Below are 22,315 nucleotides of genomic sequence, written 5' to 3' on the forward strand. Positions count from 1 at the left end.
GGTACCACACCTATATCATGTTGGGATTGAGGTCTGGAAAGTATGACATGATGTAACGGACTGAGATTCATTTATAAATTATTTAATTTCTTTATATTTGTTGGTTTCTTTTAATTATCCCATTTGTATTAATTGGTTATTTAAATGTACACACCCCACATCACTTGCATTGTACAAGACTTAGGTGCATTACGAGTTGCATAGAAGATCCAAGTCAAGATTTTCTTGCAGAGTGATGAGTTGTCCACAGTCAGTTCATGGATTTGGGTATTCCATCTGAGATTGTAGAGCACTACCTCTTACTTGGAGGGATGACTTGTCTTAGCCATCAGGATGATTTTCCCATGGTGAGTGCACTAGTGCATATGATGCGCATTGAACATGACCTACAGTGAATCATGATGCAAGGCTATCAATTGTCATTATTCACTAAGTTACTATATTACATTGACTCTTAACCATGAGAGGATATTAAGCATGTGCAATAGTCAACATGGGACTTTGACTTATGGGTAAGACCCTTAAGTGGTCATATATCCTTATAGATTGGGTCACTATTGATGGAGGTAGGTTGCAATAGGTATTCTCAATAAAAACAACATAATATCTCATTCATTGAGGTAGTGTGTCCCCTTGGGTGATCCAAAGGATATGTAATCTAGAAGACTATGGCCATAACATTTTCTTTAATGAAAATTTAACAGATGCTTATTGGAACTAGAATATGTCAATTGATCACATAATAAGTGGGATCTGTAACTCAAGGATTGGAGAGGTAATCTTATAGGTGATAACACTATCTTATTATATTACAAACACTAGTTCATGGGGAGTCTACATGCAATGATAGTAGGTCACGGACCCTGAGCTTTGTCTTATTGTTATTTACATAGGATATTGGAGTGTAGTTGATTTTCTTTAATAGAATGTTGAATTAACTTTAGAATTAGATTTTGAGGGAACTAGTATTCCTATGGGTCCCAATAATTCATGTTCTTATCTCATATACCATGATGACATGGTTTATGAGGGTTGAATTGACTCTTGGTTCATTCTTGTGCATAAAGACGTTTTGGTAATTACGCAAGGTTGCATAGAGGATAGTGAACAAATTCTCTAGATTGGGCTAATTCATTAATTAGATGACCTTGTGTGGTTGATTGATCAATTAGGGCCCATTTTGGGCTAGATTAAGTGACCCAAGCCTTGGTGGACGCAAGTCACTTAAGCCCAATAAGGGAACCCTACAAATACCCCTTTAGGGGCTAGGGTTTCTATAACCTTAAGAGAGTTGTCTTCCACATCTAGAGAAAAAGAGAAATAATGAAAGCCAAGAGATTTTCGTTCCAAAGCCCATACTTTGGAGTGCCAAGATCGTCGTTCGAGTTATCATGCGAAAAATCTTGGGTGTATGAGATTTCTATATTCATTGTTCTTCATCTTCACCAAGCATAATTGATTTGGGAACATCCAAATAAAAGGTAAAGTTCTCTAATGGCTTTCCTTTTGATCCTAGAATTGTAAAAATATGATTTTTGCTTCTGTTGCATAGGATTTAGAGGCCTAAGGTAGTTTTGCATGTACCTATATGATCCAAGGTAAGGAAATGGAGAAATCTAGGGTTCCTAGCATATCGATCAATCATCTTCATACTGATTTGAGTTTTATTTTGGGACCACACTTATATTAATCAATCATTTCCGTCTCAGTTTTAGTTAGAGTTATGGGACCACACTTATATTAATCGATCATATTCGTATTAGTTTGAGTTTCAATTTAAGATTGCACTTATATCAATTGGTCATCTTCATACTAGTTTGGGTTCTAGTTTAGGATTGCACCTGTATCCATACATCATTTTTGTATCAGTACGAGTTTGCATTTTAGGACCACACCTACATCAATTAGTCATCTTCATGTAAGTAAAGTTCAGTTTTAGGACTGCACTTATATCGATCGATTATTTTCATATCAATTTAAGTTTAGTTTTGGGACCACACCTATATCAATAGATTATTTTCGTGTTAGTTGAGTTTGGGATCGTACCTATATCGATCGATCATCTTCATATCAGTTTTGAGACCACACCTATATTAATTGGTCATTTCCATGTCAATTTGAGTTTGAGTTTGGGACAACACTTATATCGATCGACCATTTTGTATCAGTTTGAGTTTAAGTGTGCAACAACACTTATATCGATCCATTATTTTTGTATCAAATTGAGTTTGAGTTTGGGACCATAACTATATCGATTGGTCATTTTTGTGTCAATTGAGTTTGATTTTGGGATCGCACTTATATCAATCGATCATTTTCATGTGAGTTGAGATTGAGTTTGGGACAATACCTTCACGATTGGTCACGTTTAGTCTCATTTTCAGTGTAGATCAAAAATTCACAACCGATCACATTTAGTTTGTCTTCATCATTTGGTGCTATGTGATCTTTTAGCATTCAAATCCATTTGTTTTCCTAGTTTTAGTGTTCAATTTTTTTAGTTGTGAAGTTCATAATCCTTTTCTTAGTTTTGGCATTTAGAGTTGTTTGCTTAGTTTTGGCATTTAGAGTCTCTTTCATAGTTCAGGCGTTTTGAGCCAGCTTTGTTAGTTTAGGCGTTCAGAGCCGCAGTGTTAGGCATTTAGAGTCGTGGTGTTAAGTGTTTAGGTAGTTTTGGCGTTCGTAGCCACCTTTTTCAATTTAGGTGTTCAAAGCCATTTTTTTTTTTTAGTTTAGGCATTTAGAGCCATAGTTTTGCATTCAATTCATGGTTTAGGTGTTCAAAGTTGTGGTGTTAGTTTTCAGGGTCATAGTTTGGCATTTAGAGTCATTTTCATAGTTTAGGCGTTTAAAGTCATAGTTTAGGCATTCAAAGCCATAGTTTTGGCATTCACAACCATATATATATATATATTCAGTTTTTACATTCATGGCCATTTGTTCTTAGTTTTGGCTTTCAAAGTTATTTTTCATAGTTTTGGCCTTCATAACATTTTTTTCGGTTTAGGCATTTAGAGCCATAGTTTTGGCTTTCACATCCATCTTATTTTCAATTTTGGAGTTTAAAGCCACTATTTTTCACATTCTTAGTGTTCAAAGATGATAATTTTCCACTCATTGTTCTCATCATTTCATTGTATTCATTATTTTTTATATTTAATAGCATGAGTGTCCTGTATCCTCCTAATCTAAAGTACTTGTTCCTTTTTGTTAGGTCTATCTTGGAGCATATTGTGTCATGTGCTAGGACAAAATTTCTAATCCTTATTTGTTTTTCGATATAGTTCACTTCGTTTCATTCATTACTTGCGTTTCCACTTGTACTCTTTACACTCGTGATCTCTATCGAAGAGGAACATACTTGTAGACCTTCCATTTTGTCATCTTGGAACATGCAATACTAGTTGCTTTCTGGTATTTTTCTTTTGCTTTATAGTCATCCCTTGGTGGCCCATTATTACATCTATGGTTTACTTTTTCTAAGCCACTTTTGAGGATCATTTGTTGAGAGATTTATATATACCCTCACCTTGAGCTCGAAATCCCCTCGAGTTTAGTTTAGGATTCTTCACTTAGGTGCATTTTAGGATAGTTCATTTAGGAGCATTAGAAGTTTAATGGATCTTAGGTGCACTTTTAGCTCATCCAAGTGTCTTTTAGCTTATCTCATTTCTAGGTGCATTTTGTGATTGCTCATTCAGGCACTTTCAGCTCACTTTAGCTTGCTTAGACACCTTTTAGGTAAGTTCACCTAGTTTCTTTTTAACTCACGTAGTTTCATTTTAGGTAACTTTCACTTTAGCTCACTTAGTTGCATTTTAGGTCATTTTTACATAAGTTCACTTTAGCTAATTTAGTTGCATTTTAGGTAACTTTCACTTTAGTTCACTTTAGCTCACTTAGTTACATTTTAGGTAATTTTTTTCTTATGCTCACTCAGTTGCATTTTAGGTAACTTTCACTTTAACTCACTTTAGCTCACTTAGTTGCATTTTAGATAATTTTCACTTAAGTCCACTTTAGCTCACTTTAGCTTACTTTAACTCACTTAGCTACATTTAGGTAACTTTCACTTTAGTTCACTTTAGTTCACTTAGTTGCATTTTAGGTAATTTTTCACTTAAGCTCACTTTAGCTCACTTAGTTACATTTTAGGTAACTTTCACTTTAACTCACTTTAGCTCACTTACTCACTTAGTTTTATTTTAGGTCATTTTTATTTTAGGCCACTTAAGTCCACTTTAGCTTAGTTCATATAGTTTCTTTTTAAGATTTCTTTAGTTGCACTTTAAGGTAATATTTTGTGTCATATGCATGGGGTTTTTTTTGGTTCATGGTATATTACATGGCATGTGTATGAGATTATATGGTTCATTGCATATTGCATGATCATGTGCATGGGGATGTTTAATTCGTGCCACCTTGCATGGCATGTTGCATGACTTTATTTTGGAAAACTTGGAAGACTAATTGGACTCTTTTGATTTTTGTAAGACTCCTCCTATGGTGTACTTAACCATCCTTAGAAAAAATTGAATTTGTTTTAAGAAGGAAGACCATTGACCTACCATCATGGACTAGGAAAGGTGAGGTGGCTGCCTATGGACTTGCCAAAGAGAATAGGAAGCATACCTTAAAGGAGAAGATTTAGATGGCATCTTGAAGGAAGGTGAAGCTAGACACGACAAAGGGGAATTTTTTAAGAAAACTTTGGCTGCATTGGGAGCATGATGAGGAGTTGGCTATAAAGGGAAGGCCTAGCATATCCAACCACTTTTGGGGAGGAGGAGAAGAAGTACAATCTATTGGACAGTCCACCACAACATGCATTAAAGGGCTGCCCTTAATCTATACTTACATGACACCATTGAAGAAAAAAGGAAAACACACATTTGAAAGAGATTACACTCCTTAAGGGGCTAATCATTGGAGATTTTTCATTCTTTCCAAGAAGAAAGGTAAGTTTTTTTGCTTTGTTTAGATTTTTGATGATTGTGGATGTTATTTTTTGTTTTCTTATGGTTCATTTTTGTTTTTGATTCAAAAGAAATTTTAGACCCTTTTAATATGATAATTATTGAAGGATTTTAGGATGACTCTGATAAATAGTAAATGCATGAATGATATCCTTTGAAAGAATGATTTTTCTGTTTGGTTCTTGATTGGTGGTAATCGCATGTTTTTTATCTTCAAAGAAAGTTTTGGTTGATTCTGGATGGTAATAATTGCATGGTGTGATTTTTTGAAAGAGAAATTTATAGCTTTCTTGGTTTTCTTGATTATGGATGTTTGATCTCTTCTTTTTTCATGATTCAATATGAAATTTTGATATGTTTTAATATTTTGATGAATGAAGGTAATGATTAATCTTGAAGGGTTGACAATTGCATATCTTTAATCATTTGGGATTTATTCAATATCACAATTCGTTTTTATTCATGATGTTGGTAAATCAAGCATTGATGTCACATGTTATGAATTTGAGTTTAGAATTTTTGTTATTCTAGGGTTCTTTTCACTTATCTTGAGTCATTGGATAAATAATGAAGATTGACCTTTACTCTCACCACTTTAGTTTAGTTGATTGCTAAAAAAATTTCACTTTGTAATTTTGTTTTCCTTTGTTTTCTTGTTTTTGTTTTTGTTTTTTTTCTTTTTCTTGCCGTTTTGATTTTTATATTTTGTTATTTGAAAATACATCTTTTTCTTTTTGAAAAGAAAACCTTTTCTCAAAAGATCCCTTAAAAAATCTTTTTTCGAAAACTCCTTCTAGAGTCCTTAGGGTCAAAATCTTTTTTTCTTAAAATGTATGCAATAGATTTAAATGGGTTTTTATTCTCTTCTTTGTTTTCAAAAATTCTGGTTTTGAATAACTCATGAATCCAGACTTGTGGTCCCAAATAAATCTAGCCTATGCTTTCCGAATCTCGCATGAGTGTTGATAAATTCATCAAAGCCATTTGAATAACACATGAATCCAAACTTGTGGTCCCAAATAAATGAGATAATTCTCAACTTTGATGAATTTATCAATACTCATGTGAGATTGGGAATGCATAGGCTAGATTTATGAATATCAATGGAGATTTGGTGAGACCCTTACATAATTTTTTTTTTTAAAAAAAAAACTTCTTGTAACCAGCTTGTTCAGTTTGCCACATCTCTGAAATATAAATTTGATTTAAACCATTTGGAGTGTTTCAAAAAAAATTCCTATGTTGTATGGTATTGTAGACTTCTTGAACTTGATTTTAGAGTTTTGTTTGAACCAAAAAGCTTTTTTCAATTGGGAGATATGAAGTCATCTTTAGGTAGGTTCAATTTTCACCCAGTTCTGGACACCTAGATTGTTCTTATGTTTTTAAATTATTAGATGACCTTGTAAATTATTTTGATAGTTTTTCTGGATTCTAGAATCTTGAAGTTTATTTTAGATATATAAAATATGAGAATATGTTTTCACAATTGAGAGAAATATTTTTCCTTTACTGCATCTACTACACTAATCAAATTTTGAATAGAGGGGTTGTTTGCTTGTTAAAATTGATTTATGTGCCTTTTGATCTTACCATTATTTTTTCTTGTAAATTAGACATTCTAAAACATAATGTGTAAGTTTTTGGGTGATTTTATCACACTTTTGGATTAGTTGAAAAAATACGTTTATATATGCTTGGAATTCTATCACGTCTTAGACCTTTTTGGATGTTTTTGTAAACTAGGATTAAATGAGGCTTCAATAAATTGTTTGACCACTTGAGTGATGATCTAGACATATAGGAGAGGTTACTGATTTTTTTTTTTTTTTTTTTTAATTTGTAATTAGGTTGCCTTTCTAGATATTTTTCTAGGATTATTTATTTATTTATTTTGGTGAAAGCTTCTGTTTTGATTGTTTGTTGGAAATTTTGTATCGTATTTACTTTGTTATTTAATTTTAAGTTATTTGATATATTTTGGCTTGACTTTGACTTTTGTATTGTGATATAGACATAATGAGAATGTTGTATAATTTTTTTTCATTATTAAATAATACTTTCAAATATTTACTTAGGAATTTATTTTTATTTAGTTATTTATTTTTGTGGATGGTAATGTTATGCCCCTTTGTTCCTTGCTTAGATTAAGTCACTAATTTGACTTTTTTTGGCTATTTTTTACATAGTTTATCCTTAACAATGAGTTGTCTGCATGTCCTATGTGATAGTAGATATTTCTTTAGATTTTTGTCATTTCATTTATAGTTGTACATATACAATATGTATTAGGGTTTGATATCATAGTTATTTGTTATCACAATTATCTTAACCCCTCTCTAGTCTTATGCAAGCCCATTGCAAGTTATATATGATATCTATGTACGACGTCCTTTACACTTTTTATCTCTTTAATTATATAAATTGGCAAAACTTTGTGTGTGAAATACCCTCATATATGATACTGCTTTGTATGGATTGATTAGTGTTTGTTTTCCTTGAATGAGATAAAATGCATGTCATATGCTATATTTGTTAAACTAACCTTGATGTTTTCATGAAAGCGCTTTGGGTTGCAATTAAGGTAAGCTCATCTTCCCTTCTCATGTAATTGATTTCTTTGTTATCTTTGGTATCCTTAATTCATTGATTAATTGTCATGCTTACCTCAACTTAGTTAGTAGAAACTTGTTTTCAGGACTTAGAGGGGTGCTACCTTTATGGTACTTTCTTGATAAGTAATCTAACCTCCGAACTTAGATTCGGGTTTTCAAAAACATGTTTTTTCCGAAAAATGAGTCATTTTTTTAAGGTTTTATTTCTTATTTTATTTTTCCTTTTAAAATTAAATAAAAATAAGTTTTTCACTAAGAAAATGAGTCTTGCCATAAATTTAATATATAAGAATAATTATAATTATTTTGATATATTATTTATTAATAAAAATAATATTTATAAAAGTATAAATTATGTTTAGCATCTTATATTAAAAAAAATAACTATTTTATATTAAGTTAGATATTGATTCAAAAAATATTTTGGTCTTTATTTATAATTTTATCTTTAAATTAATTTAATTAATTATAATATAAATAGAAAACTAATTTAATTTATATTATTTTTTATTATAAGATAATTAATAAATATTTAATTTTAAACACTTAGGTTACTACAATTGAAATTCTTGGATCCCAATGGAGACAATACCTAATAATCCTAGGTTACTACAATTGAAATTCTTATGTTTGGGATCTGCTAGATCTATATGTATGGAGCATTAACAACCAAAGAATGCTTAATGTCAACCCAAAATGTATAGAGATAAAAGTTGTATATTTTTATTTCTTTTCTTAGACCCACAAAAAAAAAAAAGGTTTAGTCTGTTATAACCTTCCACTTCAATCCTATCGGATTAGTTAACCTTGATTTTGTGGGCTATCAAACCTTGAACATCGTTTGCAGTTGGAGTTTCCTCAATTATCTTCTAGTGCTATGTTGATGGTTTGGATAAGAGAATCCGAATCTGAGTTACATTCAACTTGATGCTGCCTATTGAATCAATCTGCCAAGGATAGAGAGAGGTTGATTTCGGGCTTATCTAACACATCCTTTGAGGGACCCTGCTTATGGGATTGAGCTTCAAGGGATAATGAGAGATCAATTATGGCCTCAGGTGGTTTGATACTTTCATGAGCTTCGGTCAGCTTGCAGAGTTTCTTTAATTGGGGCTCTTGTTAAAATTTGCAAATTCTCCATTACCCATGATCTGTTGGAACCAAGTTCACGATTATGCGAGTCATGAAGGTGGTCAATCTCCTTGTGTTAATTAACTTGCATGGAGAAAGACCTGTATAGTGGTAGAATTCGCATCACTACTGTCATCTCTAATGCTTCCATTTCCTCTGAATCAAACAGGCATTATGAAGCCTCAATAACAATAACAAGCTTACGGATGATGCTTTCTGCCATCTCTTCAATTTTGGGTCTGCCTATTTTTCAAACAAATTTCCAAGATTGAAACTCCAAGACCCCAAAAGTAAGCTCAAAAGAATTCATGAAGTCTTCTCTTTCCTTTCCATGACAAGATTATCCTCTAAATTACTGAAAGCAATATCTATATCATGGACACTAAACCATTTCACCCCAGCTGGGATACCTGCATGTCCTATCTATGGGGTTGGTATGCCAACCTGTTATGTGAGCCTCGACATATTCACTCTCTGTCCATAACTCGCTGCAACTACCTCTGTATAGATCCACCCTGAAAACAAACACTTCTTGTCCTGAGTATTTTTATTCTACATTTACTACTCTAGGATCGGAATAGACAAGAAATTCTCTCTATAAACCAATACCCTAAACAGAATGAAGATCTCGACATATAAAAATGAAGTCAATCGACATATTCATCAACTAGCAAGAGTTCCTCCCATTAATGTTAAAGGTTTTCCCATCTACCATGAATCGAGCACCAGAAACAGTGGAACACAGAAAAAGCAAAACCCAAAAAAAAAAAATAGAAACATAGCATGCACAAACGAAAATGCATGATCAAAACATAGAAACATGACCAAAATGGATTTTAAAAAGACAATGTACTGAGGGTGGTGATGCTTCCCTTCTCTCAATGTAATCATGTTCTATATTTTCAGATATAAGCAATACTCACAAAAGTGTGACTGAAGGATGTATAAATATCTCTTTTCTGAGACAATTACTGAGGATGTTGACGTGTCCTTCTCTCAATGTAATCATGTTTATATTTTTTAGATATAAGCAACACTCACAAAAAGTGTGACTGGGGATGTATAAATATCCCTGTTCTGAGTAGTAAAAACCTAGAAAACAGAATAGAAAACCATTTTTCTCTTTACAACCCTTTTTCTCATCATGGTATTAGAGTCATTTCATCTTCAATGACAAACCCTCTTCCATTGATTCCACCCCAATGTCATCGTCTAGTAAAATAACTGTATGAAGACCCTCTGGTTCATCATCTTCCATGATACAAGTTGTGAATCCAGCCACACAACCAATTGCAATGAAGCTTATGAGGATAACTTCCTCCTATAGAAGCAACAGATCTATGCTACAATTCATGGACTAGGGCTTGATGGTTATACTTAGGCACTTTCTTTGTCCACCTCAATTTTGTTTGAATTTAAATCCTATTGAAGGTTTATCTCAGGTCCTCCTCAACCCAGATTATGAATAACGGCAACGTCAAGATATGTGATCGTTCCTGGCTTTTTGGCTCAATTTCTGTAAGTATTCTTCCCTAATTGGTTGGATCCATTACTTCTCATGAGATTTGGACTGCCTTGACTCATATTTTGCTGCTCAAAATGGAACATATTTAATGCAATTTAGATCTGAATTGCAAAATTTACAGAAGGGTGGTTTAGCTATGAGGATTATTTGAATAAATGAAGACTATTATGGATTCATTTGCCTTAATCGATGATATTCTATCCATAAGGGATCAGATTCTTGCTATTACTGCTGGGTTAGGACATGATTATGAATCCATCACTGTGCAAATTACATCTAATTTGAATGCCTACAAACTAACTGATGTAATTGGCCTGTTGTTTGCACATGAGAAACAACTTGAGCAATATAATATCCATGCCTCCAGTGTCATCCCAACAGCTAATGTTGCCTATCAAAATCCACAAAAGAAATTCTCTCATCCTACTCAAGGAAATTCATCTCAAAACTTGGGGTCATTTCATGGCCATTCGGGCACCAAATTTCATGGCAGTAAAGGAGCCAAAGGTCAAGGATATGTGGCAGAAACAGTGCCAAGCCTCAGTGTCAACTTTGTGGGAAGATGGTCACATTTTTCTCAAATGTTACCATTGTTTTGACCCATTCTTCATTGGTTTCTCTGATTACCATTCACACTCACATACTGGGGCTACTACATCAGGATCTTCTAGCAATGCAAGCAAAATGCAAGCTATTGTTGTATCACCAAATACTCAAGATGATGGGGCTTGGTTTCTAGATTCTGGTGTACAAATCATGTCACCAATGAATTCAGCAATCTGAACATTGACACTGATTATCCGAGCTCTAATAAGCTACATGTGGGTGATGGTACAGGTTTGGTTATTTCACATGTTGGACATTCATCTTTTTCAAGTCCTTACTCTTCTAAATCCTTCATTCTTAGAAATCTTTTACATGTTCCAAATATCACCAAAAATCTCATCAATGTTTCACAATTGCCAAGGATAATGATGTTTATTTTGAGTTTCATTCTTCTCTTGTTTGTAAAGGATGTGGTCACATGAGCCATTGTACTCAAGGGATTCTTAAGGATGGGCTTCATCAATTTCATCTTCCCAGCTCTCATTTCCTTTAAACCAGTTTTCACTAGTCTACCCGGTTATCATCACATTCCAGCTTCATCTTCACCAAATCAGTTTCCAAGTCCTTCGGTCTCTAGAGTTTACACAGCTAGCTTATGCTCCAGTTCCAATTCAAATTTAGTTCATTGTAATCAAATCTGCATGTCTAGTATTGGTCTTTGGCATCAAAGACTTGGCCATCCAGTTGATAAGATTGTCAAAATTGTTTTGGATTAATGTAAAAGAAGATTTTCAAAAAATAAGAATTTCATTTTGCACAGCTTGTCAATTGGGAAAAAGCCATAAGTTACCTTGTCTAATTTCCTATTCTACATATCACACTCCATTAATGCTTATTAACTCAGATATACGTCTGGGGCCTGCCCCCACCCTCTCATCCAATGGTTTTTGTTATTATGTGAGTTTTATAGATGCATATTCCAGATTCACATGACTTTACTTCCCTAAAGCTAAATCTAAAGTGTATTCAGCTTTTCATAATTTCAAAACACAAACTGTACTTCATTTTAATTGCAAATTGAAAAGTCTTAGAATAGATTGGGGTGGAGAATTTCGTTCTCTTCACCATTTCCAATTTTTGGAGTCATTCATCAACTCTCATGTCCTCATACCCTTGAACAAAATGGGGTTGTAGAGAGAAATCATAGAGATACTATTGAGAAAGGTCTCACTCTCCTTGCTCAAGCCTACCTTCCCATTCAATATTAGGATGAAGCTTTTACCACTGCTAGTCACATCATTAATATATAGGCTTTCTCACTTCCATTCTTGCCAACAAAAGTCCATTAGAAGTCCTTTTTAAAATTAAACCCAACTACTTTGAGTTCAAGGTGTTTGATTATCAATGTTTCCTTTACATTCGACCTTACAATTATCACAAACTTGAGGACAGATCTCTTCCCTATGCATTCCTTAGTTATAGTCCATCTCATAAAGGCTATAAATGTCTTGTCTCCCATGGTTGAGTGTATATCTCTAAGAATGTCACTTTCAATGAAACTATTTTTTCGTTTCATGGCATTCACTCTTCCTCTCCTTCTTTATCTGCTACTACACAACCAATTGTTTCGATCTGTTCTACTTCTTGCTTATCCATCTATTCCTCCTTTAATTTCATCTCTATATATCCTTTTCAATGCTTTTTCCCTTAACAGTCCACCTTTTCCATCATTGTTTTTTTGTCAACTAATCCAATATTGCACTCACGACCAAAGCATATGGAACTTGATTTGTATTTGGTTAGAGAAAAAGTAATGGCTAAGTAGTTACTGGTTCAACATGTTCCCTCTTTGGATCAAGTTATCGACATTTTGACAAAGCCCTTATCAGCAACTCACTTTGAACGATTCAAGAGCAAGCTTAGTGTTGTTTCACTAGCCACACTCAGCTTGAGGGGAAGTAAAAAGACAATGTATTGAGGGTGGTGACATGTTCCTTCTCTCAATGTAATCACATTTTATATTTTTTAAATATAAGCAACACTCACAAAAAGCGTGACTAGAAGATGTATAAATATCTCTATTCTGAATAGAGAAAACCGTGAAAACATAATAGAAAACCATTTTTCTCTCTACAACCCTTTTTCTCATCAATATTTTTTTATATGAACAAAAAATATGATTACATAAGTCTTGTCGAGAACACCACAACGAAGCCAAAGAAATAAAGTATAATTTCATATTCCATAGAAACAGAATAACCAAACAGAAAATACATATAGATGGTCTAGAATTCCATAAAAACATACATGATTTATAATGTCCATAGCCAATCATCAAAATGATACTACAAGAAACATATCAGAATAATGTGAAAATGGAAGAACATGAATCTGTTACAATATCGTACAACAACCCAAAGAAAATGATTGCAACACGTGTGGTTTAGCAAACGTACCTAGAAATGCTTTTCTCCAAATAAATAAAAAAATAAATAAAGTAAGAAAATTCCCTAGGCTCCTATTTGCCTCTCCTAAAAAAAAATGCCCCAAGTCCTCTCTGTCGGTGGTAAACTCTGCTTCCTTCTAAGGATGGAGATGGTGCTCTCCTTCCAATGCCTAAAACTCCTCTCTCTGTTTATTTCTTTTCTCGCCAAAGGATTCACCAAAAGATGAAAACTGAAACTTCTCCCCAAAATCCCTTCCTCCCTGATACAAATACTATATAATAGGTGCATCATTAAAGATAGATATTGAATTTTTACTACTTGTATTCCTAAACCAAAAGTAACTTTGATTTATGAATGAATAAAGTCTGCACATTGTATCATTGTCTAGTGTAATAGTGTAGTTTAATATATAAATCATAGTCATCAATCATCATGATAGTTCAATTTTAAATTTACAATAATTATTATTTTTTTTTTTAAAAAAGAACAAACCATAGTCATAGGAGGAAATAGAGCAATGCAAAATGCAACTATGGACGAGCCAAAAGAAATCCATTATTATATGACCGAATGTCTACATGTCGAGCCACTTTTGGTCGTGGCCAAGAGAATCCTATAGCCATGAGCGCAACCTTTTAAGTTGTGGAACTTAGTTCTCCCTAGCCATAAACCTATGGTCATGGGATTGCTTTTGTTCATGATCATAGGCTTTATCAGCATCATCTATGATCACGCTTCGTCAGTCTTTTTTTTTCTGCAACAATAACCTATGGTCACACTCTTTTAGCCTTGAGCCATAGTCGGTTGATTGTGAGCATATATAGAACTATCCTCTTGTGCTTCTTCGATGAGTTCCTCTATTCCTTTTAATTTCTTTTCGGTTCAGTTTAGTTTGTGCAATTTTTTATCACAGTGTTTTATAGTCGTTGTTTCATGATCAATACATTATATACTATAGAAAAGGTCTCAACATGTTCACTATTTTTGGTCATCATGGCCCAACAAATGAAAAAATAATGGTCTCAGGAATCTATTAGGCCTGGTACGTAATTTTGTTTGCCTCAGATTCTTCTAAAAAAGGAGATTGTTTCAAAATGGATTTTGGGGAAATTTGTGAAGAGAGTGGAGTTCAATTACCTATTGAAGAACACAAGGAGATTGCGCTTACCTCCAAGTCCGATTAATCTCTCTTTTCTTCATCCCTATCAGTACTCATTAATTCCTCAATTAAAATTAAGCAACTGTCAACTTTTTATGCATTGTAGATAGCTAAGGATTTGCATTTCATATCCTACATGAGATCAATATAGCCTTCAGACTTTGCCTCTTGGTTATCACTTACAAGAGCTTCCATGCTCTACCTCCATCCATATTAAACTTCTTTAGTCTTCCAAAAAACATGACAAAAATGAGAATTATTTTCCCCTCATCACTCCATTTTCCCGAGAATCCAAACCATTTACTTTGGCAGCTACTATCAGGTTTCAACAACCGTTCACAACTGTAGCCTGCTGTAAACCCAACATTTCCATAGGCACTGCAAATCATTTGCAACATGTAAGTATATATAGATTCAAATGCAAATGCAGGGCAAACAAGGAGAAATTGCTTTGTTTTTTAGGTGGTGGATAACAGGAAGATTTACATTTTTGAGTCATAATCATACACAAGGCTTTTGTAGTGAATAAAACCCAAAAACCTTAAACACTAGGAATTGGATTCTCTTCAAAGAAGACAAGTACTGGTCTTGCAAGCTCCCTTGGTGGGGTTCCCAACATTGTTTGTCCTGATATATGTTCGAGATCAATGCATGTGTTCTCTCTCAGCTAGGTGAAAATTGAAATCATATCCAAAAGTTGGACATTGAGAGATGGATTTCCATAGATCATGCACCCTTAAGCAATGATTGATGTTGTTGGAATTGATATAATGAAGATGATGATACATGAACCACAAATTAGTGGAGTGGAGAGATATAGGCCACTCTCTCATGATAACCTCAGGCTTGTGAAGAAACACCTTGGCTATATATTTGGCTTTTTAATGAGTTCTAATACTCACACATCATTTTTCACTACTTTTGTGAAATATTAATAAATATAATCATGTGATTTCATGTACCATGTAAACAATATTAGATGCATTACATGCATAAATGTTCAAGAAATGAAAAATTACATACTCTACCCAACTATTAATCTCGGAAAAAGAAAAAAGGAAAGGAATAATAAAGCCTTACCTGATTACTTCTATCACAATATTTAACACTGTGAAGTTGAGAGGATCATCTTTCATCTTTCTCCTCTCCGTTATGCAGATAAGGATGATGAAGATGGCCAGGTACGATAGTTGTGAGAATATTATATTCTCCACAATCTTTCCCCTTCTTCTCTTCCTCCCTCCATTGCATATTTCTGAAGACTGTTCATCACCTTTTATGGGTAGGAAAGAAGTATAAGGAGGAAGGTACCTGTGGATTAAAACATTAATTAATTCCAGTGCAAATTAAATCTTATCCAAATTCATAATAAATCAAATATATATTACAAAGGTCAACAAATTGCTATTATGAATAAGGTAATTTGGGGATGTCAAAGTTACAAGTTAATGTCATATTGCCAAATATACCCTATAGATTTTTTTTTTAAATGTTATTTTAGAATAACTAAGGGTTAATTTGATAATTATTTTCAAAAACTGTTTTATGATGTTCTGTAAAATAAAAATTTGTTTAAAAACCTAAAATATTTTTAACTTATTTTTAATATTTTAAAATATGTTTTAATAATAATTTTTATGTCTAATATTTTATTTTTAATCATTGTATATATTTGTATAATTATTTTTTAAAATAAAAAAAAAAGTCAAAACAATAAAAATAACTAAAAGATATTATTTGAAAAGACCATATTATCTGTTCTTAAGAATAAAAAATAGAAAATAATTTTTAGTTGTCAAACTTGTTTTCATAATTTTTTGTTTTGAAGAACATAAACTATTCTCAAAATCATGCCTCTTAAGGTTTCTATATATGGAATTTTGCATACATATAAAAAAAATTTAAATATTTGACTCAAAGGTTTGATTATTTAAATGCATATAATAAAGTTTCATGAAGCAAAAAACATATATTAATGCAATAAATACTTCTCACGATGCAATTTATTATTTTTTTTAAGCCCTAAAAACGTCCATTAGTAAAATATTAAAACATATGAAACATAGGAACTATAAAACCTTGTTGGCTTTTTTGTTTTTTCTTTTCCCACCTTAGTTTTTGACTCCATTTGACTTGACCTGGTTATATACATGAATGATTGGTCTTCCTTTCTTTTAGAAAAATTTAAGTCTGTCCACCATTAACATCTAGAGCTATTCTTAATTTGGCACAAGGAATCATAATAATTCATAGTACTTACTTATAGTTACAATTGATTCCATGATAAGGCACATGTTGGGCATGGCTTAATTTTTCTCTTTTTATTTGAACAAAAATTTTCAATTGATCAAGCTCGTGTTAGAATAGTCAAAACCTTATACACTTAAAAATATTCTGAAGCAGAAGAAACGCAAAACATATGTATAAACTATGGAGTTGTTGAAATAAAATATTTTCGTACATAATAAATATCAATCACATTTCTGGAGAGTTACTAAAATAATCATCTCCCTTGAAAGTAGAGACCCCAATTGACCTCTAACTGGGTCTTATTCCAAATATTCTACTGTTTTATGTATAGAAATGTGATGGGTAGCCAGATCTAGAATGTAAGACTGAATTAAATATCATGTGATGAGGACAGGAAGAAAACCCCAGAAATCGCTAGGTTTCTCTATAATATTTTCTACCATCATCAACTTTAATCCACATGAAGATAGTCAATTTTGATGAATATTTGCGTTTTACTTGGTTTCTATATGCAAATTTGAACAATATTTCCTAGCACCTTACCTTTAATTCACATGGGGGTGGCCACTTATGGTGTTTGATTTCAGGCTGTGCTTCTGAGATCATGGATAAAGAAAGATAAAAAGAAAAAAGAGTTGAAAGAGACTAACATCATTACGACGACTAACACCAAGATGCCAGGCGAGAGAGTTGAGATATCCACAATTGTTTCGCCAGTATGCCTTGAATTCACGCTCTGGAAGAGGGCACCGATGATTTTCTGATAAGAATTCAAGCCATTCAACCCTTCTGAATTCCACTCCATGGAGCAAAACAACGTGAACTGTATCAGAATGAAGCCCAGAACAGTAGGAACCAAAAGAGTAGAATGGAGACTAGGAAGCAAGTGCAGAAATCCAATCTCCCTTGTGTTGGTCAACAGGTAATTGGACTCCACTTTCTTAAACTTCCCCAGAGTCCATATGGAAAAACGCAGGCAGGAGGGAAACAAGGTGTTCCCGAGAAGGACCTGAGGAATGATGATAAGAAGCAGGCTTGAGTTCTTGCTGAACACTATCATGTTTTCATTTGTCGGGACAAAACCGCAACTTGCAAGAGTTGATACTGTGGTGAAGAGTGAAAAGGTGAAGAGCTTGAGGCCCTTTTGCTCTAGTACATCTCTCGCACTTGACACAAGGGCTATGTAAGCAGACACTAGTGTGACTCCAAGGACATGAACTACTACAAGGTACCCCATCACCACAAAGCCTAAAAATTTGATGGAATGGTATTTGAGAGACTCACTAGACAATGACTTAGTTCGGCCCTCAATTTGGCTCTGAACCTCATCAGTTTCTAGTGTTGAATTACTCATACTAGGAACCGTTACCACGCGCAACTCAAATTGACCAAAAGGATTTCTAGGATCCGGAGGAGCACTGCTATTGCTACTAACCGAATTGACTTGGTTTTCTGCTATCAATGGTTTCTTAAGTTTAGACCTCCACAACTGGAGTTCTACCATCGAAGTGAAAATCTCTCCACCTACAAACATTAGAAGAGTCAAAATCAGAAGCTGGTTGTTGGAAAAAACCTCCATTTCTACTGTCGACATGCTAGAAACAGTAGCTGCCGACACAGAGGTGAAGAACAAATCCAAGTTTCTAGGCCTCAAAGGAGTCCTCGGCTTCAAAGCCTTGAGGACCCAGAATCCCTGAAATGAAAGACACAGGAAATAACAAAGCTGAACCAAGAAAGTGTTGAACCGGAGAATTACGAAACGGTAAAAGGATGAGACTAGAAAGCAGATTGATCGGCCTAGACATTCCAGTTTGAAAGATGAACAGGTGCAAAGACGATGATGTTTGTTGCCGGTGAAACTAGCAGAGTTCATCATCTTTATTTAGCCGGGAAAGCTCTTAATTCCCTTGCGATGAAGTTGGCCTAACCCTGGGGCCTATATACACACACACACACGAACATACTTTCATGTGTGTGATCTCATAGGACAAATGCGTAGATGAGATGAAGTAGCGTGGTAATAATAAAGATGAGTTTCTAAGAAATTTCACTCATTGGGAAGGTTGGCTGAGCTAAATTGACGCATAATTTTTAATTGTGGAAACTTGCAAGTGGAAATCAAGAACACATGTGACCCCAGATTGCAAACCCTTTCCTTCTTGCATACCATGTGGAATTTAGAAACAGCCCATATGCTAGCTTCTAACTTGAGGTCTTTGTTTATTGACTGATTGAGTGATTAATTGAAGGAATAATCAGGGGGTTTGAAACCCACAGGTACCTTCGTGAGTAATTAATTGGCCATTTCCCATAATGTTTTTCAAAGTTGATGTGCGGGGAAAAATGACTATATTTCATGAAGTCTCTGATTCACACTTCTTTTATGAAGTTCAAAATTTTGACATTTGACAAGTCTCTTTGAAGAGTCCATACGATAAATAGGCAATGTGAAACAAATTAGGCGTGTTTGGAATATGATATAATGGGGGGAAAGTCTCTTTGAAGGTACATGCAACACAAGGTTTTCAACTACCAAAGTGTTGTCTACAATGACAAACGCGTTTCTACAGGTCACAACAAACAAGAATAAACAAAGAGTGCAATTATTAATCTAGGAGAATATGGAATGAATATGCTGCTATTTTCTCGACCTTAACTTTTTCTATCATTTGCATAAAACAATCCATAATAATACACAAGGATTTATCGCCTGGGGCCTCAAGTCTTGTAAGAATGCACTAGGCAGTAGAATTTGGGTCACTTTGTGGGGATCAGGCTAGTCCACTGTTTTGTCCAAGCATGTCACCAAAATGCAAAACCCAATTCAAATAACTTAAGTTAGTCCTCATGCAAGGAACTAATTCATGCCCTAAACTTTCATCTACAATATTTTCTTTTTGGATTAAATTTAGACCCCATCTAAAATAGCTCTTGATGGTGTGGCTTCAAGATTACACTACCTATTAACACTTCAAATATAAAAAATTAACTAAAAATGGAAATAATAATATAATATGAATAATATAAAAATAGTTTTAAATATTGAATAGAAATCTTATAGTTGTTACTGTTATCATTTTAAAGGAAATAGTTAATAGTCCATAATAATGAAGTGGTAGACTTGAAATTCACATGGTAGATATCATTACTTTTCTTTTACTAATAAATATTGGAAGACTGCTCTTCATGGAAAGCTTCTTCCTTCACTAATTAAATAGATGAATGAAAGCATAGATTGAGCAAAGAATCTCAAATCTAGCTCTGGGGAGGCCATGTTGGAGAGTGATAGATCAGCCATGTTCCATGTAAAACATAATTAGTATGCAATCATGCATTTTCCGGTCTAATCTTTGGACGGGAAAGTCTCATTCATCTACAATTTTGTATTTGTCTGATTCTCAATCCAACCATAATTAATTAATGCTTTAAATTCTTCAATCATATTTAATCTAAGTGAGACCCATCATTTATGGGCCCTAATTTTTAATAATGTCTATAATATAACAAAAATATTCCAATAAATGTTGTATATTGACAGGAGCAAATTTTAAAATGCAACCCACCCGGCTGAGGTTGGTTAGACGCCGAGAATTTTGGCGTCTACCAAAATAAAAGATTTGTGTATTATAATAAATATAGATAAATTTTTATATTTTATAAATGGTAGCATCAGTATTATTTAATAAAATAAGTAATTATTTATATTAGTTATATAAGAAAAAAAGATTTTATAATATGATAAATTAAATAACAAAAATATTAAAAACATTGATAAGAGTGTTTTAAATTTTATTAAAAATTTATCAAAAAAATTCAAATAATATTTACCAAATTTTTTTTAAAAGATATTAAAAAATTTTTAATAAATATTTTAATAATTTTTAGAAATATTTTTCAAGAGAAATTTTATAAAAATTTAATAATCTCACTAATTTTTTTTTTTTTTGGATTTTGTTTAAATAATTAAATATAAATCACTTCATAGTAAAAAAAAAAATATTTAAAAGTTATTCATTATCATTATTAAAACTTAGGTGTTCAACTCTAAATTAATAAATATTTTATTAAATCTTAAAAAATTTAAACATTTATACAAATCTTTAAGGTAAACTAAAAATAACCTATCAATAAAAATATATTTAATAAAATATCAAATATTTAAATTAAATTAAATTTTATCATCAATTAAATAGCATATATTTGAATAATTGTGTATGTATTCATGAATTAACAATTCCATTATTAAACCTAAAAATCTAAACATTTAAAAAGTCTCAAAATTAAACAAAACATAGTCCATAATAAAAAATAAAATAAAAAAATATTTAATAAATATCAAATACAAAATTATAAAAAATAAATAAATTATTTTGTTAGATTTATTTTATGTATATTAGGATTTAAATAAATTGAATTTTGTTAACATTAAATAAAATTAAAAATACAAACAAACAAACAAATATTTGATAAAATCTATCCGATATTCATGTTTATCTAATTTTTTATTTTTATTTTATTTTTCACTCACAAAAATATTTTTTTAGAGGAGGCAAACTTGTATTTTTATTTTTTTGACTTTCCAAAATTCCCAAATAAACAAAAGAAAATTTTTAATTTTAAAATCTGAGGGTGCCATGGCTGAGCCTATGGTGGCTCCACCCCTGAATTGTCGCTGCAAACAATACATGAAATCCAAATAATTTGTTTGGTACCACGGAACCAAAACCTGCTCATCTGTCAAGTGCTGATGATGTTTTCTATGGAAAAAAAAATGCAAGTCAATCACAACTAAGTTATTAAAGAAAGCGTCTAATTTAAATACATCAAATTATTTCCAATAGAATAGAGATAACAGTATCTATAATGTTCAGCATAATTTGGTTTCACACTTACCTTTATTACTGAATTTTTGAGATAGCCGATTTCAAAAACTTAACTTTTATACATTTAATGGTTTCACACTATAAGCACAAAGCCTTAAGTTAAATATATATTAAAATAATAATTGTTTGAAAATGTTTATATTATTTTAACGAGTGTTTGAAAATTTTATATTAAAATAATAAGTATTTGGACATGTTTATATTATTTTAATGTTAGCCACAAATGTATTCACACTTTAAATAAATATAAAACTTCAATTAAACTTTCATTGTTAACAAAGCTTTCAAAACCCCTACCATTAAATCAATATAAAACTTTTCAGCACAAACTTTCATTGTTGAAACTGCTGATGGGAAAAGTTGGTATCAGAGCTTCTCTGTGTATTGTAGTATATTAATTAGGAAAGGAGACTGTAGATTCAAATTAATTTTCAAAGTATCGAACTTTATCTTACCCCATTTAAAGTTTGAATAATTTTGCTTGATTTATTCTGAATCTTTATTTACTCTACTTATTTGATATGAATTAATGTCTTTTATTCCTTATCCTCCTGGTATATATAATATAGATTATAATAGTGTAAAAGAACTTAATAATAGGTTGTATGCTCAACGTAAAGAATTTAGAGAAACTTGTGGTAAATTACATAATTTAAGAACTACTATAAAAGATTTAACCACATATATTAAAAACCTAACTTCTCTTAAATATTTGAATGAATACGAAGTAGCTATACAAGAAGCTTTTGATGAACTTTTTGCTACAGAAACCTTAATTAGAAA

The 22,315-nt window shown here is 32.4% G+C and overlaps 1 protein-coding gene across 1 annotated transcript; it reads right to left on the bottom strand.

Moving 5' to 3' along the window:
- Nucleotides 1-14,473: 14,473 nt before the first annotated feature.
- On the bottom strand, nucleotides 14,474-18,571 carry LOC117925573 (sodium transporter HKT1-like). Its single transcript, XM_034844621.1, has 3 exons — nucleotides 17,300-18,571; nucleotides 15,480-15,710; nucleotides 14,474-14,777 (listed from the first exon to the last, which is right to left on the bottom strand). The coding sequence occupies exons 1-3, from the start codon at nucleotides 18,523-18,525 to the stop codon at nucleotides 14,579-14,581; spliced, it is 1,656 nt and encodes a 551-aa protein (XP_034700512.1). The 5' UTR covers nucleotides 18,526-18,571; the 3' UTR covers nucleotides 14,474-14,578.
- Between the last annotated feature and the right edge of the window lie 3,744 nt (nucleotides 18,572-22,315).

The sequence above is a fragment of the Vitis riparia genome, chromosome 11 (genome assembly GCF_004353265.1).
Source record: "Vitis riparia cultivar Riparia Gloire de Montpellier isolate 1030 chromosome 11, EGFV_Vit.rip_1.0, whole genome shotgun sequence".
In the NCBI taxonomy this organism is placed as follows: Eukaryota; Viridiplantae; Streptophyta; class Magnoliopsida; order Vitales; family Vitaceae; genus Vitis; species Vitis riparia.